At 42.4% G+C, this 18,867-nt stretch overlaps 1 protein-coding gene across 2 annotated transcripts in view; it reads right to left on the reverse strand.

Annotated features, from left to right (window-relative positions):
• macrod2 (mono-ADP ribosylhydrolase 2) overlaps positions 1–18,867 on the reverse strand; it is a 381,154-nt gene that overhangs the window by 19,068 nt on the left and 343,219 nt on the right. For both annotated transcript variants that reach the window (XM_079280386.1, XM_079280385.1), the window contains exons 9-11: positions 11,345–11,423; positions 6,254–6,292; positions 4,531–4,581 (exon numbers count right to left, since the gene is read on the reverse strand). In XM_079280386.1, coding sequence (XP_079136512.1) covers positions 4,531–4,581; positions 6,254–6,292; positions 11,345–11,423 — 169 coding nt within the window. The remainder of the gene's footprint in view (positions 1–4,530; positions 4,582–6,253; positions 6,293–11,344; positions 11,424–18,867) is intronic.

An 18,867-nucleotide genomic window follows, 5' to 3' on the forward strand; every position in this document is an offset into this window, starting at 1 on the left:
AGAGAGGGAAAGGAATCATCAGCCAAGCACAAGCATGCATTGGAATAATGCCAGTCGTTCAAATTTAGATAACAGAGCTACCAGTCACACTAATGATCATAAACTGTTCATCTTAAGGCAAAGGATTCATCTTGTGAGAACTGGCATCACCTTTTAAAACAGTTACCTCCTGTTCTCTAGCCTCACTTTCACAATGTGTTTTAAAATAGAGGAGTTTCATTTGCTCATTAGTTTTCTTCAATAACCATGCTCTCGGTTATTGGTGAGAGAACCTACTGCTGAACCTCCTAATAACAAGTCATTATTCAGAGTTAATTTGTAGGCTTTGCTAGTCTTTGACATATCCAGCTTTAAACTTCTGTTGTTGTTCAGTAGTTTTTTTTTAAGTGTTGGACAAATTGAAATTCAAGGCACCACGGCTAAAATATAGTATCACTATAATACTAAAGAATAGTGAATGGTATCACGATGACACGATGAAACATGACACTAAAAAGTATCATGTTTCATCGTTTTAGCGAAGTCCACAAGGTTTCTGTTTCCTACACTTCACTGGAGAATGACACAGTGATACAGCCATACCACTGTGTGGCTGATGCATACAGACATCATACCTCAAGTTGTCTATCTACCTACTGCACAACACCGCGGCAAAATGTGTCCAACGTATGCACAAAAGGCAGCTGTCAGTAGTGACATAAAAAAACAAATCCCTGCATTATATCTCTTACCATCCTCACCCCTTTTTCTTGCTCTCAGATATTCTTACACACACAGACACACACATAAACCAATGACATTTGGGACAAATTGAGTAAATGAAAGCCATGACACCAATAAGGGAACATGCTCTACAATGGCTATTGTGCAGCTTCTATAATTGCTTTTTTAACAAGCTGTAGAGAGAAACCATTTTTTCATATCTATGCAATTTTGCCCAGCGCTCAGAACAATAAAAATGCCAGCCTCTATTAAATGGGGAAAAGGCCAGTTCTACCAGTGCTGCATGTTTTACTCAAGTGCCTCTGTCCATCACACAGAATGCTGGTGACACACAGTAGATGGCAATCCTTTCTATTAATCATGACTGGCATTTTGAGATGGAGCCACAGACAGGGGTCTGGACAGAATACTTCACTGGGAAAAGCAGGTTAAGATGAATGCCTCTCTGGCCATGAGGTCATCCTAAACCTTTCTTCTGCGTTTAAAAATCATGCATGGCTGCTGTATCCGTCTAAAGTGATCCCAAGCAACAACAGATCAGATACGACAAAAGGCTGAATGTAATTTCCTCCCTGTTATTTGATCATTTGTGTTTGGTGTATTGAATGGAACAGTGTTCAATTTGTGATAAAGGAAGCTAAGGGACAGATTGTGGATACACACACAACATACACACACACACACACACACACACACACACACAATCGAGACAACAAAAATAGTCTATGTAGGGCAGATGTGATGTATAATGGCTCCCAGATAAGTTTGATTAGAACATTGTCTCTCTCACAAAGTAAAAACCCAACCAGCACCTCCACCACGTCGCTCACTCATGTGCTCCTCTGACAGCAGGTGGCAGCATTGTCACAGCTTTCCTCCCCAAAACTCACTGAGCGTCTTTACTGCGAGTCAGGGTCGAACATACTTCACACAGAAGGGCTCCAGCCAAAGTCCACACCTCAACATTTCAGTGTCAATACTCCCATGATTTCCACTTTCAAAAATATGGCGACTAAAAGGCAATTTCAGGCACTCGGCTGCACATGTTGCTGAATGACGGACAACGCCGTAGTGCTTTCTTGAATAACATGTTAGTGTCACACACACACTTCAATGATTTATTTATGTCAACGTCAGATTCAGGAGTACAGTATCAGAAGAGCATAAACTATTCAGATGCTGATCTGCAACCTTCCCTGTGTGTCCTACTTGCATGACCGTTAATATACAGACGACACTTCCAAGGAAGTAAACGCAGTACTCCCATATCAGTATCCCCCTTTCAGAAATGATTAGAAATGTAAACACATTTACACACCCTAGCTATGCTCTAGCTCTATCTCCCATTGCTGGATAAAAAAGATTTTAAAAAAACTTGAAAAATTCATGAGATATGTGTAAAGGAAAGGGGGCTCTGAGATGACCAACAGCTCTTATTCAAAGACCTCTTGCAGGTAAAATGTGTGTGTGGGTGTGTGTGATCAAAGTGCAAGTGTATTTATGAGCGATGCTCCACAGGGAGCCACGGTGTAAGAGATGGCATCCCATGGAGAGGCTCACTGTCTGTCCACACACAGTGTTATTAATCTGCATGTCCATCCATGCTCTGTGCCATCTCTCACCATCTCCCCCTCTCTTCCTCGGGTGTTTCCCAGGAGGCTCACTCATGCCAGGCAAACAGAGCCAGCCAGGCATTGATTTCTGGCTCAATGTTCACATTTTACCGTGCCCTGTGACATCCACTAATCTCACTAATACCAATCTGATATCAAACAATAGACGCTGTGGGGCTGCTTGCCTACTCAGGTATGCTCTCAAGAGGCAATACCCCGCCCTGGACCTCTGTTCCAGCGTTCGCCCTCTGTGTCTCACCCACCCTTCCCCACGCTGTCTTTTCTTCTTTCTGTAGCTCGCAGCATCTGCATGCTGTGCCTGTGTTTCATGTGGATTACATCACAACATAGCTCTTCATACACACACACAGTTAATCTGTGATCCTTTTTCTTTGCAAATACACCTCAGGGGTTATTTGTAGATGACGAGGGGTCGCGTGTTTGCTGCTTTTGAAAAAGAGTTGTGATGCCGTTTCTTAAATCTGAACAACTCCCCTGTTGTGTTGGTCCTAAAGTACATATAATTAGTCTTAATTTATAAAGCACTTTACATTTGAAATGTCTCATGAAAGTAGGACATTCATTAGAGATTTATGAGACATAAGTGCTTAGAAAAGATCACAACAAACATGATAAAAGCAATGAATAGTAAACCAACGCTTAGAGAATAGAATAACAACAAATAAATTTCAAAAAAACACATAATACACAGTGATGTAAAAAATAATGTGAGACGTGTTTTGATTTTGTCTGATTTTACAGTTGGTTGTTCGTGTTAATTGTGTGCTTTTCACTGTTTTCTTCCTTCAGTCCACTGAGACTGAAGAAGCATTTTGCTCGTGCAAAGTTGCAGTTGTAGCAGTGTGTGTGTGACAGAGCAGCCCCATAATTACCTTCAGTCCACTAACCAGTGTATTCATCACGGAACAACAGAAAGCCTTAATGCTTTCTCTTCATCAGCGCCGTGGCTGAAAACGCCTCATGTCTGAGGCGAGAGAATCCCCTGAGGAGCGTGATGGATGTGATGGATCGCACTGAACCATATTGACAGACACACTCCACTAACTGTGTGCTGCAGTGTAATTTATTCCAGAAAGTGCTCCACATATTGACTACACCAAATAGGTGACCTGCTTTGCTGGCTCTATAGGCATGCTAGTGAAATACAGTGCATCTGTCTTAAAACACGGGAGAACAGAGGACTCTCAAGCATCTTATAATGTCTGTTTCACAGAGCTGACTCGCTCGCATTTCCTCTGCTCTGCACTATCTTGACATCTGAGTGTTTTCTATGATTAATCCTTGCTATGTGCTACATCGAACCAGACTAACCTTTGCAGTGCAGGCAGTACAACATCCTTTCATTCCTTTCCTGTGAGAGAGGTTGTGTCAAGGACTGAGTGTTCCCATGCTAGAAAGCTGTGCCAAGGCCTTTTGTGAATGGATTAGTTACTATTAAGCTGCCGGGCCTGATAAATTATAAAGATTATTACAAAATACTTATGCCCTCCTAATGCTGTTGATTGAATTTGTGAATCATATTGAATTACTGCTGTGGATTAGGGAAAGGTATGCTGAATAGAGATGACTTATTGTGAATTGTTTAACAACACAGAATGTATTGACGTCCTTGAAGTGTCTGCGCTATCTAGTCCAGCCCCTCACAATCAGCCGAGAACCCGTTTCCCCAAAGAAAACAACCATGACTGCTTTCTTCAAAAATTCCCTGCAACCTTAAGGCTTGAAGACAAATGGATGATGTACGATTTTAATTGCCTACTAACACCCTCCAGTGTAAGAATCTAATTATCTTTGGTCCATCGTATCGGAGAAGCCTATAACTGTTTCAATGTTACACATCCAAAGGGGCTGAAACGGCAGAATAGCCAGATAATGGCTTCTTAAATAAGTTTGCCTCAAAGAAAACATTATTTTTAAAAAAGACCATGCTTCATCTTGTATTAATTTCCCCAAAGAGGAACTTGGCACCAGAGAGCAAGAGTTAACCGACGAGCAACACACTCCATTACTTCATACACACAAAACAAATGATTATCACATCAATGTTTCCTTCACCAGTCATGACACTTGGCATGTCCAAAACATAGTTATGATTATTCAAATTAGAATACAAAAGAAACAGACACGCACGCAAACACACACACACACACACAAATATGATTGTGTCTGTTACCGTCTTCACTTTCTTCCTTGGTGGTGGATTTCGTAGATGGAGGTGTGTCATCTATAAATATACAAGAATAAATGGTGATTTACAGACAGGGGAGTGACATGTCGTTATCCCCCAACACCATCAGGATGCGAAGGGCGTGACATCTTGTCAATTGGAACTGTTAGATGAGAGATGGTGTGAGTTAAAGACTATTGGCAAGCCAAACTCATCGGAGCACTGATTATTCTAACTTGGCCATCCTGCTTCGGCTGACCACGCTACAACACCCTGTGGGAGAACTCACAGCCTTTTACACTGTTTTGTTTTATACCTGCCAGACAAAAAAAAAGAAAAAATACTCCTGTGGGACCGAAGGGAAGAAGGAATGTGAGGCTTTGTGACTAACTCCAGATCGCAGTGCGAGACAAAAGCACCATTCCCTGTGAGAATGGCAGTCATTCGAACCTTTGAATAGGCTCCAGCCTGCACCGATTCAAGCTGTGGCTGATGGAACACAATCAAAGGCCAGTCCTTGGCACTGGCGCAGAGGCCCATCAAACAAGTCCAAACTGGACCGGGGCAGAGCTGGCATGATGATACAACAGAGCTCGGAATTATCAGGGGTTATTTCAGCTGGCTTGATATGGTCTGGTGCTATGTTGTTATAGAGTGTGCAGTGTGAAAAGGAACTCGACAGAAAACAACGCAGTCGCTCAGGCACCAAAAAATACGACAAACTCAAATGCACTTCCTCTCAGCCAAGTCTTTATGATTCGGCCATTGCGTGCACATTGTTTTACTCTGGAATATCACATTTTACAGTGCACTTATAAAACAGCCCTTTTATGTTCACCCAAAATAGAATCTCATTGAAAACACAGATGCGTGTAATTGGCAAATCATGGGGGGAACTTTAGGAGAAAAAACATTTTGATAACACCCTGGGTTCTACATCTACAGTAATCTGAACACTTTCTTTGACAGACAGTAAAACTAACACTGCTCTTTGCTTAGTTGGTTGCACGTGCACTATGACGTCTTTGAGGGACAGTGCCATTAGATCTGGCAGGACCCTGCTCTGAATCCCCTCATACTCATAAAGAAAAGCTGCCACCAGGTGCTTTCTCAGATCTACTGTACCTTGGAGGAAACAGAGGCAGTAGATTTCAAAAAAACTGAAATTATTTTGCCGACAAATGAGGGGAAAAAAAGTCACTGCTTCACAGGTCAATTGGATCTATTGTTCCTGCTCTTCAAATAAGATACACACTTTCCGTTCAAGCCATCTCTTATTCAGGACATCATTGCACAGACAAATGTCAATAGTTTATCCCGATAAGCAGTATCTGGGAGCTTCAGGCCGTGCGCCAAGATGGCGCGGTGATAAAAGCATTTATGCGCTGACAGTTGTGTTTGTGCCATCGCCAGGCGCATGCTGCAGAGGGATGTTGCTCTGCTGCTTTTTTGTCACTCGCTTAAGGTGGTCTGAAGGCATTGTGCCCGTAAGCCGGATGAACAGAACGGTGTTGGGAATTAGCTGTGGATATAAGCTCTCGTAATGTAATGCACCTGACATGAAGTATTTTTAACTGCGATGTGTCACGCCTGGGATTCAACTTGTCACCAAATTAATAAACATTCAAGTTCATCTGCTGCATAAAACCTACGCCACTCACTCAGCCTCTGTGTGCCTTAATGGAGGTGTTCAGGTGAAAAGGCAACCATGAAATATTCTGTCACTCACCTCTCTTCAGCTGCTCCTCTGTAACCTCCATGTCATTGTCTGGCAGAGGGGGAAGAAGACAGCATGTCAAAGCATGCTATTTTATAATGTAGGATACAGCGAGTCATCACAACTTGTCTCCCTGATTATAATATTAGAGCACAGTATTTTGCTGTGTGCTCTGTCTACTTAAACCAAGCAACCAATTCAACAAAAAGCAGAATGAGATTGTGATTGATTTATGATTCTTCTTTTGGCATGAAAAGAAAAAGCCATTCTATTCACATTTCTGCAGATACGGTTTCACGTTTTCCTACTTCCACACCAGCTGCCATGCTCCCAAATCGTACCAAAAACCCTTTACAGCTTCCCTCAAATTAGCCACCAGACGGCCTTGGATCTAGTGAGTTATTACACCAAAGGAATGAATGTCTGGGTGTGTGTTTGGGGGAAGGGGGTCACATTTATGAGACATTCTTTTTCAATTAAACCTATACTGGTAGGCTCAGCATAAATAACACACAAAAACTTTCCTTAAATTACAAGTGACTGCAGGCTGGGGAGGACAACTGCGCCTTTAAAAAACAAAACAAAAAAACTTTGAATTTCTCTTCTTATATACGTCTATTGTGTGAAACAGACTGAGTGAACTAAAGGTGTTTCTGGGGAGATGAGCTGAGTTGCATGATGAGAAGGATGCAGAGAGAGAGAGAGGAGCTGTGGATGCCTGCTCACAGATCCCGGTTCCCATCCTACAACCACACACTCAACACACTCAGATCTCAGCATGCCTCAACATTCTTTAAGTCAAGCCACCATATATATAGCATGTGTGTGCTTGCATTTTAATACGCACAGTTCATATGAATGGAGCATTGTGTGAGGGCACATTTATGACTGTGTGTGTGTGTGTGTGTGTGTGTGTGGCGGTGAATCTGAGAGTCTGAGCAATGATTGCATTGTGGTTTACAAGCAAAAGCAAGCATTAGCTGTGATGAAAGGCTGTTGTCATCTGTTCTGTGGAAGTGTAACCATCAGAGCTCCCAGTGGATCCAGCGACAGACTTTTCTTTTGTACAACACTGAATAGAAGGGTACAGTGCATTAATCTAACCCTGCTTGGGGAAACAAAGGACGGCCCGCTGATACAGTATAACAACAGTGCAAGGATGGAAACACAGAGTGTCGCAGCTACTGCCACATGCTATGACATTATTACCACTGCTCAACACTGCTGTCAACACAAGAAATGCATGCGACTTAGTCGAGAAAAACAATATATGACACGGTTATTGTTATCTAGGGGTGAAGACAACACAATTGCATGGTTGGCGTCACACAAGGGATTCTTGTAAGATGGCCTGCTTGATCTTTGGATCAACAAAAACTATTTTGTTGACATATGCTCATTTGCTTTCTTTCTGAGGGTTAGGCGAGAGGATGAATGTCACTTTCATTGCTTTCATTGCTACAAGTCTTCATGCTAAGCTGAGCTAACCGTCTAGTTGTGGTGTCGATCCTCAAAGAGGAAGAGCTGTTCCTGTAAGTTACACGTTTCACTCACATGTTGGTATAGCATGCCATTATGTATTTAAAGTTGTGACTGTACTACAGCCAAGCAAGGTCTAACCCTCTGTCACATCAAAAAGACCGCGTTGATAAGAAACTTGCAGGATATGTATTTGTACTGTATTTGCTATTATTATGGACATTTGGGGGGGTTTGTGTCTGGCTGTGGGGTTGGGAGTTTGGAGTGTATTAAGAGCCTTGCAAACAAATGTCAGTTGGAGAGTCAGTGAAACATTTGGGGAGAATGTAGCAGCCCCTCCTGATCTGTGAGCTGTGTTAATATTGTCAGCACTGTGTCTGATTGAGGAGAAGAAGAGATGGAGCCCAGCTTGTGGGCAGCCACCCGGATCATATTAGTGAGGGATCGTACCCAGAATCAATTTCAACATGCTTTTACTCTCTGCAACCACAGCTGCCTGACTGCTTCCATGCTCGCAAATAATACGTGCCAAGGCAAGTGTGTGGTAAATCACAATCTATGAACCAATCTGAATACTTAATAGAATCATGTCGTATGATTAATTGCATTGATTAAGCTCCGTCGATTCATGGTTATCATTTTTTTTTTCTAACAATACAACCATGGTAATTCAAGGTGCATGTATTAATTCAAATGATGCAAACACTGATGGTCCTCTTTACCAGATAGCGAGACGGTCATAGCACCTTTGAGATGTGTAAACTTTTATGGCCTTTTTAAAGTAATGAATAGGTCATTATATCACTGGTTATGAGCTTAGTAGGCGAGTTGGGTAATGGATGGTGAATGGCACTACAGAGGCAAAAGCTTTACATATAGTTGCTGTGTGTATTAGCTTGTTTGTGTATTTGCATATTTCAGTATTTGTGTTTGAGAGGCTTCAACGTATAACTCCTTGAACTGGCATACATTAAAAAGACCTTTGTCTCTGTGAGAACTCCGTCATTACTCATCAAACACCAGCTCCTCTGTGAGTCTGTTTGAACACGGGGCACAAACCACTGCAACAAATTCATTTTTTTAATGTTTCACTGTGATGTCAGTGTTGAAATATCCAACACTTGAATAGGTGCAAGTCCTGTTTTATATGTATGTGTTTGTGTGTCGTGGCTGATGTTCTTGTATGCAGGTGTGGATGAGTATTCTTGTCAGCACAGGCCATTTTTCAGTTTCCTCCTTCTGCAGAGATGTAACCATATTTTTGGCTCTCTCATAGTGACAGCTTGTGGAAATGCACATTGTAATAAAGCAATTTCCTGTATGCAAATGCCCTGTTTACACGTCCCTGCTCCAGTCATTTTCACTTGACAGATTGCTTGAATATGAGGAATGCAGCCATACAATGAAAAATGAGAGTAGTAAGACTTCAAGAAAAAAATCTATCGCGCCAACGTTCAGCTCTAGACATGCTTGAAACGGATGTCACAGGGAAGATCCTGAGTTTCACACGACCACACAGGCAAATTACAGACACATCAAGGCCACTATTCACAACAACTTGGAGATAGAGGCGGCCGTGGAGAAACTCCTCCTTGATATAATGAGGAAAAATGATAGAAAGTGGATGAGGTAATGGGCTAGTGGCATGGGAACCAGGAGAGGTGTAAGTGAGAATGAGTGAGGGAGAGAGGGGGAGAGAATATGAAGGGGGTCGACGTGACAGAGGGTTATTAAAAACGAGAGCATGGTGCGGGAGACAGAATGTTCTCGGGCCTCTGTGTGACGCATTCGGCATTGCTGTAAGATCCACCTGACTGTCTGTCTCTAGCAGTGAGGATGATAGGATGTTCAGAACGCGTACAAGCACACCTGCAGAGCTAATTCACAGCATCTTATTCACCACTGGCACTCTGCACAGGCTAAATGAAAGTCTTTTCACACTACCCGGTTGTGCTTTCCCTACATGGTGCAATCAGCACTTCTTTCTTTTAAGCACACCTATCAACATCGGTTGAACTCATCGACGTGATGCAGCCTGGCTGGATGCGCGAGTGTCTCGTCTACAATCACAGACGTAACTGTGTTATCTCAGCATATTCCGAATGGAACATCTTAAAAGAGCGGTTGTTTTCATAGCGAGAGGACGGTAAAAGCTTTGAACAAGCGCCAGGTGAAAGACTGGAGCAGGTGTAGGCGAGCGTGGTGCCTCTCTCCAGACAATGACCCCGAGTGGGAATGTCGCTTATTTAGCCACTTGGTATATAATAGAATTAATATCCTCTCTAGCCCACACATACAGCACTGATAAAGGTGGCTTTGACTCCAGAGGTCAAAGGGCACGTGACAGGCGAGACGCTTTGATGAGGAAAAGTGGTGCCTGTGGTAAAACCCTACATATAATTCAAAGACTGACCTCTGCCTCCCTCATTAGCAACTCATTGCATGATGGTTAACAATATTTATTAAAGAGTCTTCTAATAACTTCGCTCTCAGAACTTTTCTGATTCCCCTTTGTGGCAGAGCCTGTAGTTTTGTGTCTCCTCTGTTCCCAGTCGTGGAGAAATACAGGGCATTTATCCACTGACAGCACTTGTAAGTGGCGAGAGTGATAACTAGAGAACAACAGCCCCAGATTCTCATCTCAGAGCACTAATATGATGAGACGGCTGCTGGGTGCACGGGGGCAGGCATGATAATTAAGGTCTCTCCCCATAATGTAATCTTTCAGGGTATAGAGCCGAGGCCGGGAGCGGGACAGATGACGGGGGAGAACAAAACACTCTCCATCTGGGAGCAGCGAGATGAAGGCCTGAGAGCAGGTATTCCGTTGGGGAGGTGGGGAGGGAAAAGTGAGGTAAAAGGGAGGTAATGCAAGGCTGGTGAAGCCAGCCAGCCTCTTTCAGCTCCCCAGCTATTAAACTCAATCCTCCGTGGAGCCCCCATCAGAGCTGGTGACTGCTCCTGGCCCCCGAAAAAAAAGAGATGATGCCGTAAAAGGGGGGAGGGAATTGAGAGAGAGAGACAGAAATGAGGGTGGGAGTTGAAGATAATGGATGTTTGTTTATTTCACACATAGAAGTGAGGAGCAGTAACCAAGGACGATGAGCGGTTGCTATGCATCCCTGAATTGTTAGCTCTTGCAGGAGACATTCACTGCCGAGGACTGTTATTACAGTCAATCAAATCTGATATTAAAGTCTCATCAGAGTATCAATAATTATGTAAAGTATCAGCTTGCCGGTTCGCTGACAAGAAATCTAACTATTCTAATCCTATTAAGGCAATCCATAGAGAACCTGACGCTTGTTTTACCAACTGTCTGCATAAATCATTGCTGTTAATCTCCCAAATGGCCGTGCGGCTGCGTTGACTTTGTCTGCATTTGAAGGTGTCAACCAAGCCTGACAGGTTCTCGTGCCATTGCTCCCAGGAACAACATATCTCTTGCGGCAGATGTTTTCTATGATAAACAAGGTAGCAAAGCTGCCTGGGTCTATACAGACATGGTGACATCACATACTGCACAAATACCATCAAAACTCCATTCAACTCAAAGCGGCTAAATGATAAGGGAGGAAAGGGAATGATGTGGGAGTACAGACAATTGGAAGTTAAGACACATACCTGGAAACATTTCAGACATTTTCTTCTTGTAGATGGCAAAGTCGCTCTCCAGGAAGACACAGAAAATGACCCGTGTGATCTGCACGGGAAGAAAAAGAGACAGAAGAGCAATAAGTGTTATTGCAAAAAGTCTCTCTGGTGAATTACATGACAGAAAAACCAACTGGACAAGTTTAGATTTGATGATAGTCTGCACCAGCAGGCCACAATCATAGCCATTCAGAAATCTAATCAGTTACCCTCCATTTCAAGACCAACCATCGACCCTCTGAGACGACTTTTAGAGAATATAACGGCACATCACATCAGTGGAAGCATTATTGAATGGGTGCATTGTTTGAGCAGAGCAATATGCCTCAGTATCAATACAGTGCAACCACATGAAAGAACATTAAAGATAAACAACGAGGAATACTTTCACCCAAATTGAAAATTACATGAAGAAATGGTAAATAAAGTATTTTACTCTCCTATTTAGGATCATAAAGACATAATTAAATGTTGAAAACAATAGTGACATGGAATAAGTACATTTGATATTGAAACCTCAAACAAATGTCTATTCAATCAAAACTATCAATTTTGACTCACTATTCACTATTTGTGAAATTGAAACACTTTAGGGGAAAACAAGATGACTTATTTTCAGTTCCAACATCATAAAAACAATACAGACAGAAACATATGTTTGCTTTTTAGAGTCAGATAACGGATATTACCATCATTTCATCTTCTTGCCCTAGATCTTTGTTTTCTAGCGGTGCAGTTGATTCAACGACAACTTTGGACCAGTTAAGTGGTCAACACTAACAGCAGCAAATGTAATACGTTTAGTATTTTATGCTTCATGTTTCATGTGCAGAGGTTACAGGTGCTTAACAATGTTGAAAATAAACCTCTGTACTGTATACTGTTCACGCAACGGCTGCAAAGACGAAACCTGCTGCTGCAGAATGTTTGTGAGAAAAGCGTTAAAGAATTCAGTGAAGGTGAAATCAGGCTCCAACATAAAGTGAATAGCTCAGTGGGTGTTGATCAATGCCAGTCACTCCTCCTTTTCCTTACTGACATTTCAAACTGTCTCAGGCTTTCTGTATTCGCTACTGATGCTAACCAGACCCCCCAAAACTACCAACTGTGTGAATCATTTGTGCATTATTTAAAAGCTGTAGCAAAAGCTCTGGCATCATGTTTTTGGCACAGGCAACCAACCTTTGACTAGAAAGGAAAGAGGTTCCTTTCTGTTTGATTAACAGAACAAACGTTGAAATCAAACTCTGAACAAGCTCACTGGCTCTTTGACTCAAAGTTTGTAATGACAAATTATTACATGTGAATTAACTTCCAGCATATTTGAGTTATTTTACTTCTATTGTTGGCTCAGTAGAAATCTGAAAACCATTTTGTTTTCCACCTTTACGGCCAAAATCATTCAAGTATTCGGTGTAGCATGAGTGTGATTTATTTCCCCCAAACGCACAACAACGATAAAGTTGGAGAGCATCATGGTTCCTGGTGCTTTCACTAGCCCAGACATTCGGCAAATAATTAGATGTAAAAATAATAGACAAACAACTCTGTGTGTTGTACTTTATACTGTAAACAGCGGCACTACTGCCAGTTTATAAACATATATCAAGCTATCCAATGGCCATGTACACTTTCCAGACTGTGATAATGCGTCTAAAATAAGTCCGATCTTTTGAAAGATTGCAAAGAAAGAGGTCACCTCTTTCACTTTTACCCATTTTTCCAGTGGAGTCTTAGATGTGCAAACATCAGCCACAGTCACAGAGATGCATTACACACCACGGCAGCAGATAATCGCTTGACTGAATCTGGCAATTTTACAAAACAGCCATAATGGTGGCTATCCAGCCGTCATCCTCCTCCATGCAAGATAGTATTGTTATGGGGGAATAAAGAGAGCTCACCAGCTTCAGCCCCATTGCTGACCCTGCCCAACACGAAGGATCTGATTCAGAGAGGCACCCTGCTGGTGCTCATTCAGACAGCTATCTATTAATAGTTTATGATCCGAGCTTTGGAGTAAATGTTGGGAGCTGCATCCAGGATGGTAACAGTCATTCATTTTGCTAGATGTCTTTGGGGGGGGGGGGGGGCTTTGTTCGTAAAATGTAGACCCACTCTCTCAACAACGACAAAAAGTGAAAGACAGCTTTAAGTCCCCTTTGAAGTCGTGGGCTCGCTGACAAACAGATTGTGAAAAATGTGATAATATGCCAAGATAGTGCATTCCGCTGGAAGGCCACAGGACAGCAGCTCCCCAGGAATGTCCATTACTCTTTTATGGAGCTCCATTCTAAAACTGACTGCCCACTGTGAAACAGAATGAATCATAAATTCATGCCTTGCATTGAAACACACCGAAATGCCACGCATGCACGCACGCACGCACGCACGCACGCACGCACGCACGCACACACACACACACACACACACACACACACACACACACACACACACACACACACACACACACACACACACACACACACACACACACACACACACACACACACACACACACACACACCGCACACGCACACACACACACACACCTTTGATGTTGATTACATTCCTCCTATGTTGTGTTTGATGTGATAAAGGAAAAGGAGAAATATTACTCTGAGTTAACAACTTGTGCTAAAACCAAACCAAATGTTTGTATCCACGTCGTGCAGACTCTTGATTCTGGCTCCCTCTCCCTCTCTGTCATTCTCTTTGTGTAGTTTCTGTTACAGCATGTCCACATTCTGCAGAAGGCTTGGCAAGTTCTTGTATTCCACAGATCAGAAAAACATCATGGTCTTTGACAGATATCAGCCGGACCAGGATGCTAAATAAAAAACAGAAATGCCAGAATAGAGCACTGACATTCTGTCTGTATCCAAACAAAAACTGCTGGCCAAGACTTCTTAACAGTGTGAAATGAATCAAATACAACAGAGAAGGTGATCTGTGACTCTTTCTTTGTGAGAGTAGAGTCTACCAGTCTCAAAAAACACCTTGCACCTTCAAAGCCAGCTTATCTCCTGCATGCAAACCTAAAGTACGGTGCAGTGATCGACGAACAATCTTGGAGAGCATTTTAACTGAATTAGAACCAAATTTATAATCACATACACTTCAAATACAATGTTCATTCTCATGTAGAGTAGCGATAACACACCAACGCACTACATGTACATGCCTGCTTTATATTGATGATTACACACACAACAAAGGAGGAAACATGATTCACAGAATGGCATATAGTGTTATCATGTTTAAAGGTTTCTATTCGACTTTCAGAGCATTAATATAGCGGCAAACAACTATTTGCTTTTTTAACGATATAGTGGAGTAATGTCTACTTGAGCAGAGAATGAAGCTCTGTTTCCGCTGTTTGCACCGTTAGCTGTGAGCTGCCGACTCAACCGTCGCCATGTTGAGAGCAGTGTGGAGGCAATAGATATGCTCTGAATTTCATATTGACATTATTCTTTGTCTGAACTAGGGCGCTTCCACATTGCCTCATTTTGTAATCTTACTGTTGTCTGTGAGAGTACTTTACTCAGCGTCACCACCTGTGTCACCCTTTACTTGACAACCCCCTGTTTTTAAGCTTTAACATTTAAAAAAAATTATTTTTTATATATATATATTTTCAGGCCACAATGTGATCAGTTTATCCAAAAAACAACAATTTGAGAAGTTACGCCAATGCTTTTGTAGATGTGAGGAGCTGCTGGCAGCCGGTTGACGCACAAAAAGCACACGTCAACAGTGTTTTTGTAATTACTGTACCTACCAGAAGGGCTTTTTTTTTCAGTTTTTCATAGCGGAGCCATCTACACCAAGAGAAACTACAAAGTAATTAGAAATGTCTTCACATGTGATTTCAGGCCATTGAACAAACAATTGTGTTCGAAACACAAACTTTAAAAAATGAGAAAGGTTTGATTTAATTTGATTTTAATTAGCACTGCAGAGTAGAAAATGTTACTAAATACTCTTGGACAAGAGGCCCAATATTTGGGTCTGAGGCTGCTAGGTGTGGGTATATCTGTGTCTGTTGAGCGTGCACCCCGCAGCTGCCAAGGTTGAAAAAGTTAATGGAAGACTAATTAGAAAGCTGGGATCACCGCATGCAAGCCTGCGCAGTCATTACTCATTCCTGATTGGAGGCCCTTTGCCAAAGGGTGAGCGCAATATGACTGGGTCCCCTTGTTGCATTTGGGAGCGATGGTCGGCTCGACAGAAATGTGTTCTGCACAATAAGGTGCGAGACTGTGTAGTTGGCTTGACCTGTCGCATTTTGAGACCCAGCCAAATTGGGGGGGAAAAGCTAAGAGTTCAATGGACCCTTATGGTTTTGACAGAAATGGCGTGTTTCCTCAAAAAAACATCATCAAAATGTATAAACAGCATTTTTTCAGATATTGCTTTGAATAAATCAAACAAATCATAGAAATGTTTTGAACGGACAATTTTGACATGTTTGTCAACACTAATGCTGTACTGTAGAATATTTAATGATGCAGTTTAAGATTTAATTTGAACCTTCTTCAGAACACGTTTTTCTTCTTAACTTGATAACCAATTCAAAACCAATGTCTCTTAGTTGTAATTTGGTTCTGAATATAAGATGAGACTAATTAAAATCAAAATGCCAGGGGTGCAACCTTCACCGTTGGATCTAATTTGCATGGCGCATGAAATGCAGAGAAACAACATGGCCGACGCATGTGCCACAGTGTTAATGAGTAGCATGAAAGAACATCAAAGTGTCTTTTACTTACATTTGTTGTTTCAATGAAATACTGTATGTGGTTTTTAATTTGTGTGTATCTGTGGCTCATCATTCTGGCGCAGAGCTCACCAGGTGCCCCAGACTCCTATTGGCTGGCTGACAGATGAGCTGTCATAGCTGGCCACCCATGCCCATAATTACATTGGGGGTACTGCCAGCAGAATGTGACACGCAGGCACAACGCACAAACTTTCACTACTTGCATTTCCTTCTTGATTCTGTCACAAACAATAATAGGGACAGGTTGCCCTAGCATGTCTGCTCCAGCTGGAGCCCTAACCCAAGGGAGATCTGTGTCTATGTGTCCTGTGCTGCCTCGTTACCGAGGCACCGGCTTATTCAGAAACCTGAACGGTTGCATCCAGATGGACAACAGAGACAGGAGACTGACATACAAAATGAACACTGGCTGAAATAATTTATGAATTCACTTCATTTGTTCATGAGCAAGGTCGCAATTAGTACACACCAGCATGCACTGGGTGCAAGGGAACCTGGGCAGCTCACCAATCCATCACAGTGGCTGGTCATAATGAACTGTATGTAGCATACACTCACACATACACACAGTAAATACATATAGTGTGTGTTTTATTTGGGATTTATTTATCTCTGACACGACATATATGACATACGAGTGTTGTGCGTTTGATCATACACTGATAGTATATGTCATTGTTTGAGATGGATTGAATAATTCCAGCGAATTATTCCTGAGCCAGAAATATCCCCCCCCCCCCCATAAAACACAGCCTTCCAGCTGCACCATCAAAGCCACAATCAGAGAGCGAGAGTCTGCTTTGTTGTCGGCAGAGCTGGATTGGATAGAGGGTTCACTTTGAGGCAGGTGGACCATTTCCAGGCCCTATTATGGATGTAATTACACACACCTGCGTCCCCCTGACCCACTGGTACACACAGACTGCATCAATGAAAACCTCTGCTTGGGTCTGACATGCATCTATTGTGTGCAAACACTCCAACCACGTGAAGATTCCTAGATCCTTCGTGACCATTACAGCATAACTACCCAGTCCACGTTCTGCTGCTTCAAATCTGCTCCTCACAGTGACATCCCTCATGTCCGCCGCCTTCACCGGCGGTAGGGATTATGTAGGTGGCAGAGCTGACAGCCGCAGCCAGGCACTGGCACCGACTACTCGGGTGAAGCTGTGAGCAGCTCTTCCATTTGACTTTGATTGACCCCGTCTGCCGGGAGAGCTGCAGCTCCACCTGCAGCAAGCTGCTGAATTATCATTTCAAAGAAGTGCCAAGAAAAGGTTGTCCCTTTGAACAAAACGCCTCCATCCATACATCAAAGCAGGAGCCTGACATTGGGCTATCAGAAGGCATGGTTACGACAAAAGCTTGGAAGAAAGTGCTGAGCTCAAATTCTTTCTTTCCAAAGCCAGTCCACATTAGATGCTCACTGTTTCACGATAAGGGCAATAGGATAGTCAATGGAGTCAGCCTAATATTGCTGAACAGACGAGAGGTTTTGGTAAATGCTTATGTATACAATTATGCATGAGTGCTCAGCACAGTGTGACTACCGGTAAGTAGAAGTGATAACATTCTGGTAAGCTGCCTGGTTATTTCATCAGTGTAAAACATCGCCATGCTGCTTCTAAGACCGTACATGCCGAGCAGAATATAAAACATGTCGACATTAAAATGCTTCCTTGCTAGATTTGGAAAAATCTGTGAGATAATATATCAGCAATTTGTATGTTAATTCAACAAATGCTGCGTGCGCCTCACATTTTTTAAACATTAGAGCTGAACAAATAGTTTTGACGACTGTATTATTCAGGCTTGAGAGCTACATGGTACTGTAGACAAAAAACTGGAGTACAGCATGCTTGAGGCATCTCGTATTTTAGCTCACATTTTCCAAAATTGTTCTCTCAAAGTGAAAGAGACAGCATTTGACTTTTACAGGCTTTGAGCTGTTCCTGCCAACTCCCGCTGCCAACAGCAGAAGCACTCTGCTATCTGATTTTTTAAAAAATTAAAAAAATATCCAGCAGGAAAACCCCATTCCTTGTATTTCATTTCATACCGTTTTCATATTTAATCAGTTTGAAAGAAGAGGGCAGGCTTTATGGATTTTAAATTCTCCAGTTCATTTTGCCACTAAGAAGAGCTCGTTTGTGAGTACCTGGACTCCAGGTATGAACATGTGACCAGACTAAAAACCTCGGAGTAACGGTTGTCCCTTTTCAACATTTCCTGAATCCGGGGCTTTCTTTAACTAACTCAGAAAACCTCATACATGCCTTTGTTACGAGCCGGCTTGATTACTGCAATTCTCTGCTAATGGGTCCTCCAAACAAAACAATCCACAGATCACAACTCAGCTGCACAAGTTCTGACCAGGACAAAATGAGAAACCGTCATTGGTTACCCGTTGCTTTCAGAATACAATTATAAATGCTCATTCTGATTAACAAAGCAATGGCTAGTCTGGCTTCACAGTACATCTCAGACATGCTGTCACTTTATAACCCCAGCAGATCTTTGCAGTCACAAGGTGAAAGTCTCCTCCATGTGCCCACAACACTTTCTAACTCTGGTCAGATGGCTTTCAGTGTGATATACCCGAAGAATGGAACAGTTTGCTTGTTGATCTCAGACTTGGTCTTACACTGTGTTCTTTTAAATCTTAAACGAAACACCTTCCTTTAAATTTGAGTATTTTCCGAAA

This window comes from Melanostigma gelatinosum, assembly GCF_949748355.1.
Source record: "Melanostigma gelatinosum genome assembly, chromosome: 12".
In the NCBI taxonomy this organism is placed as follows: Eukaryota; Metazoa; Chordata; class Actinopteri; order Perciformes; family Zoarcidae; genus Melanostigma; species Melanostigma gelatinosum.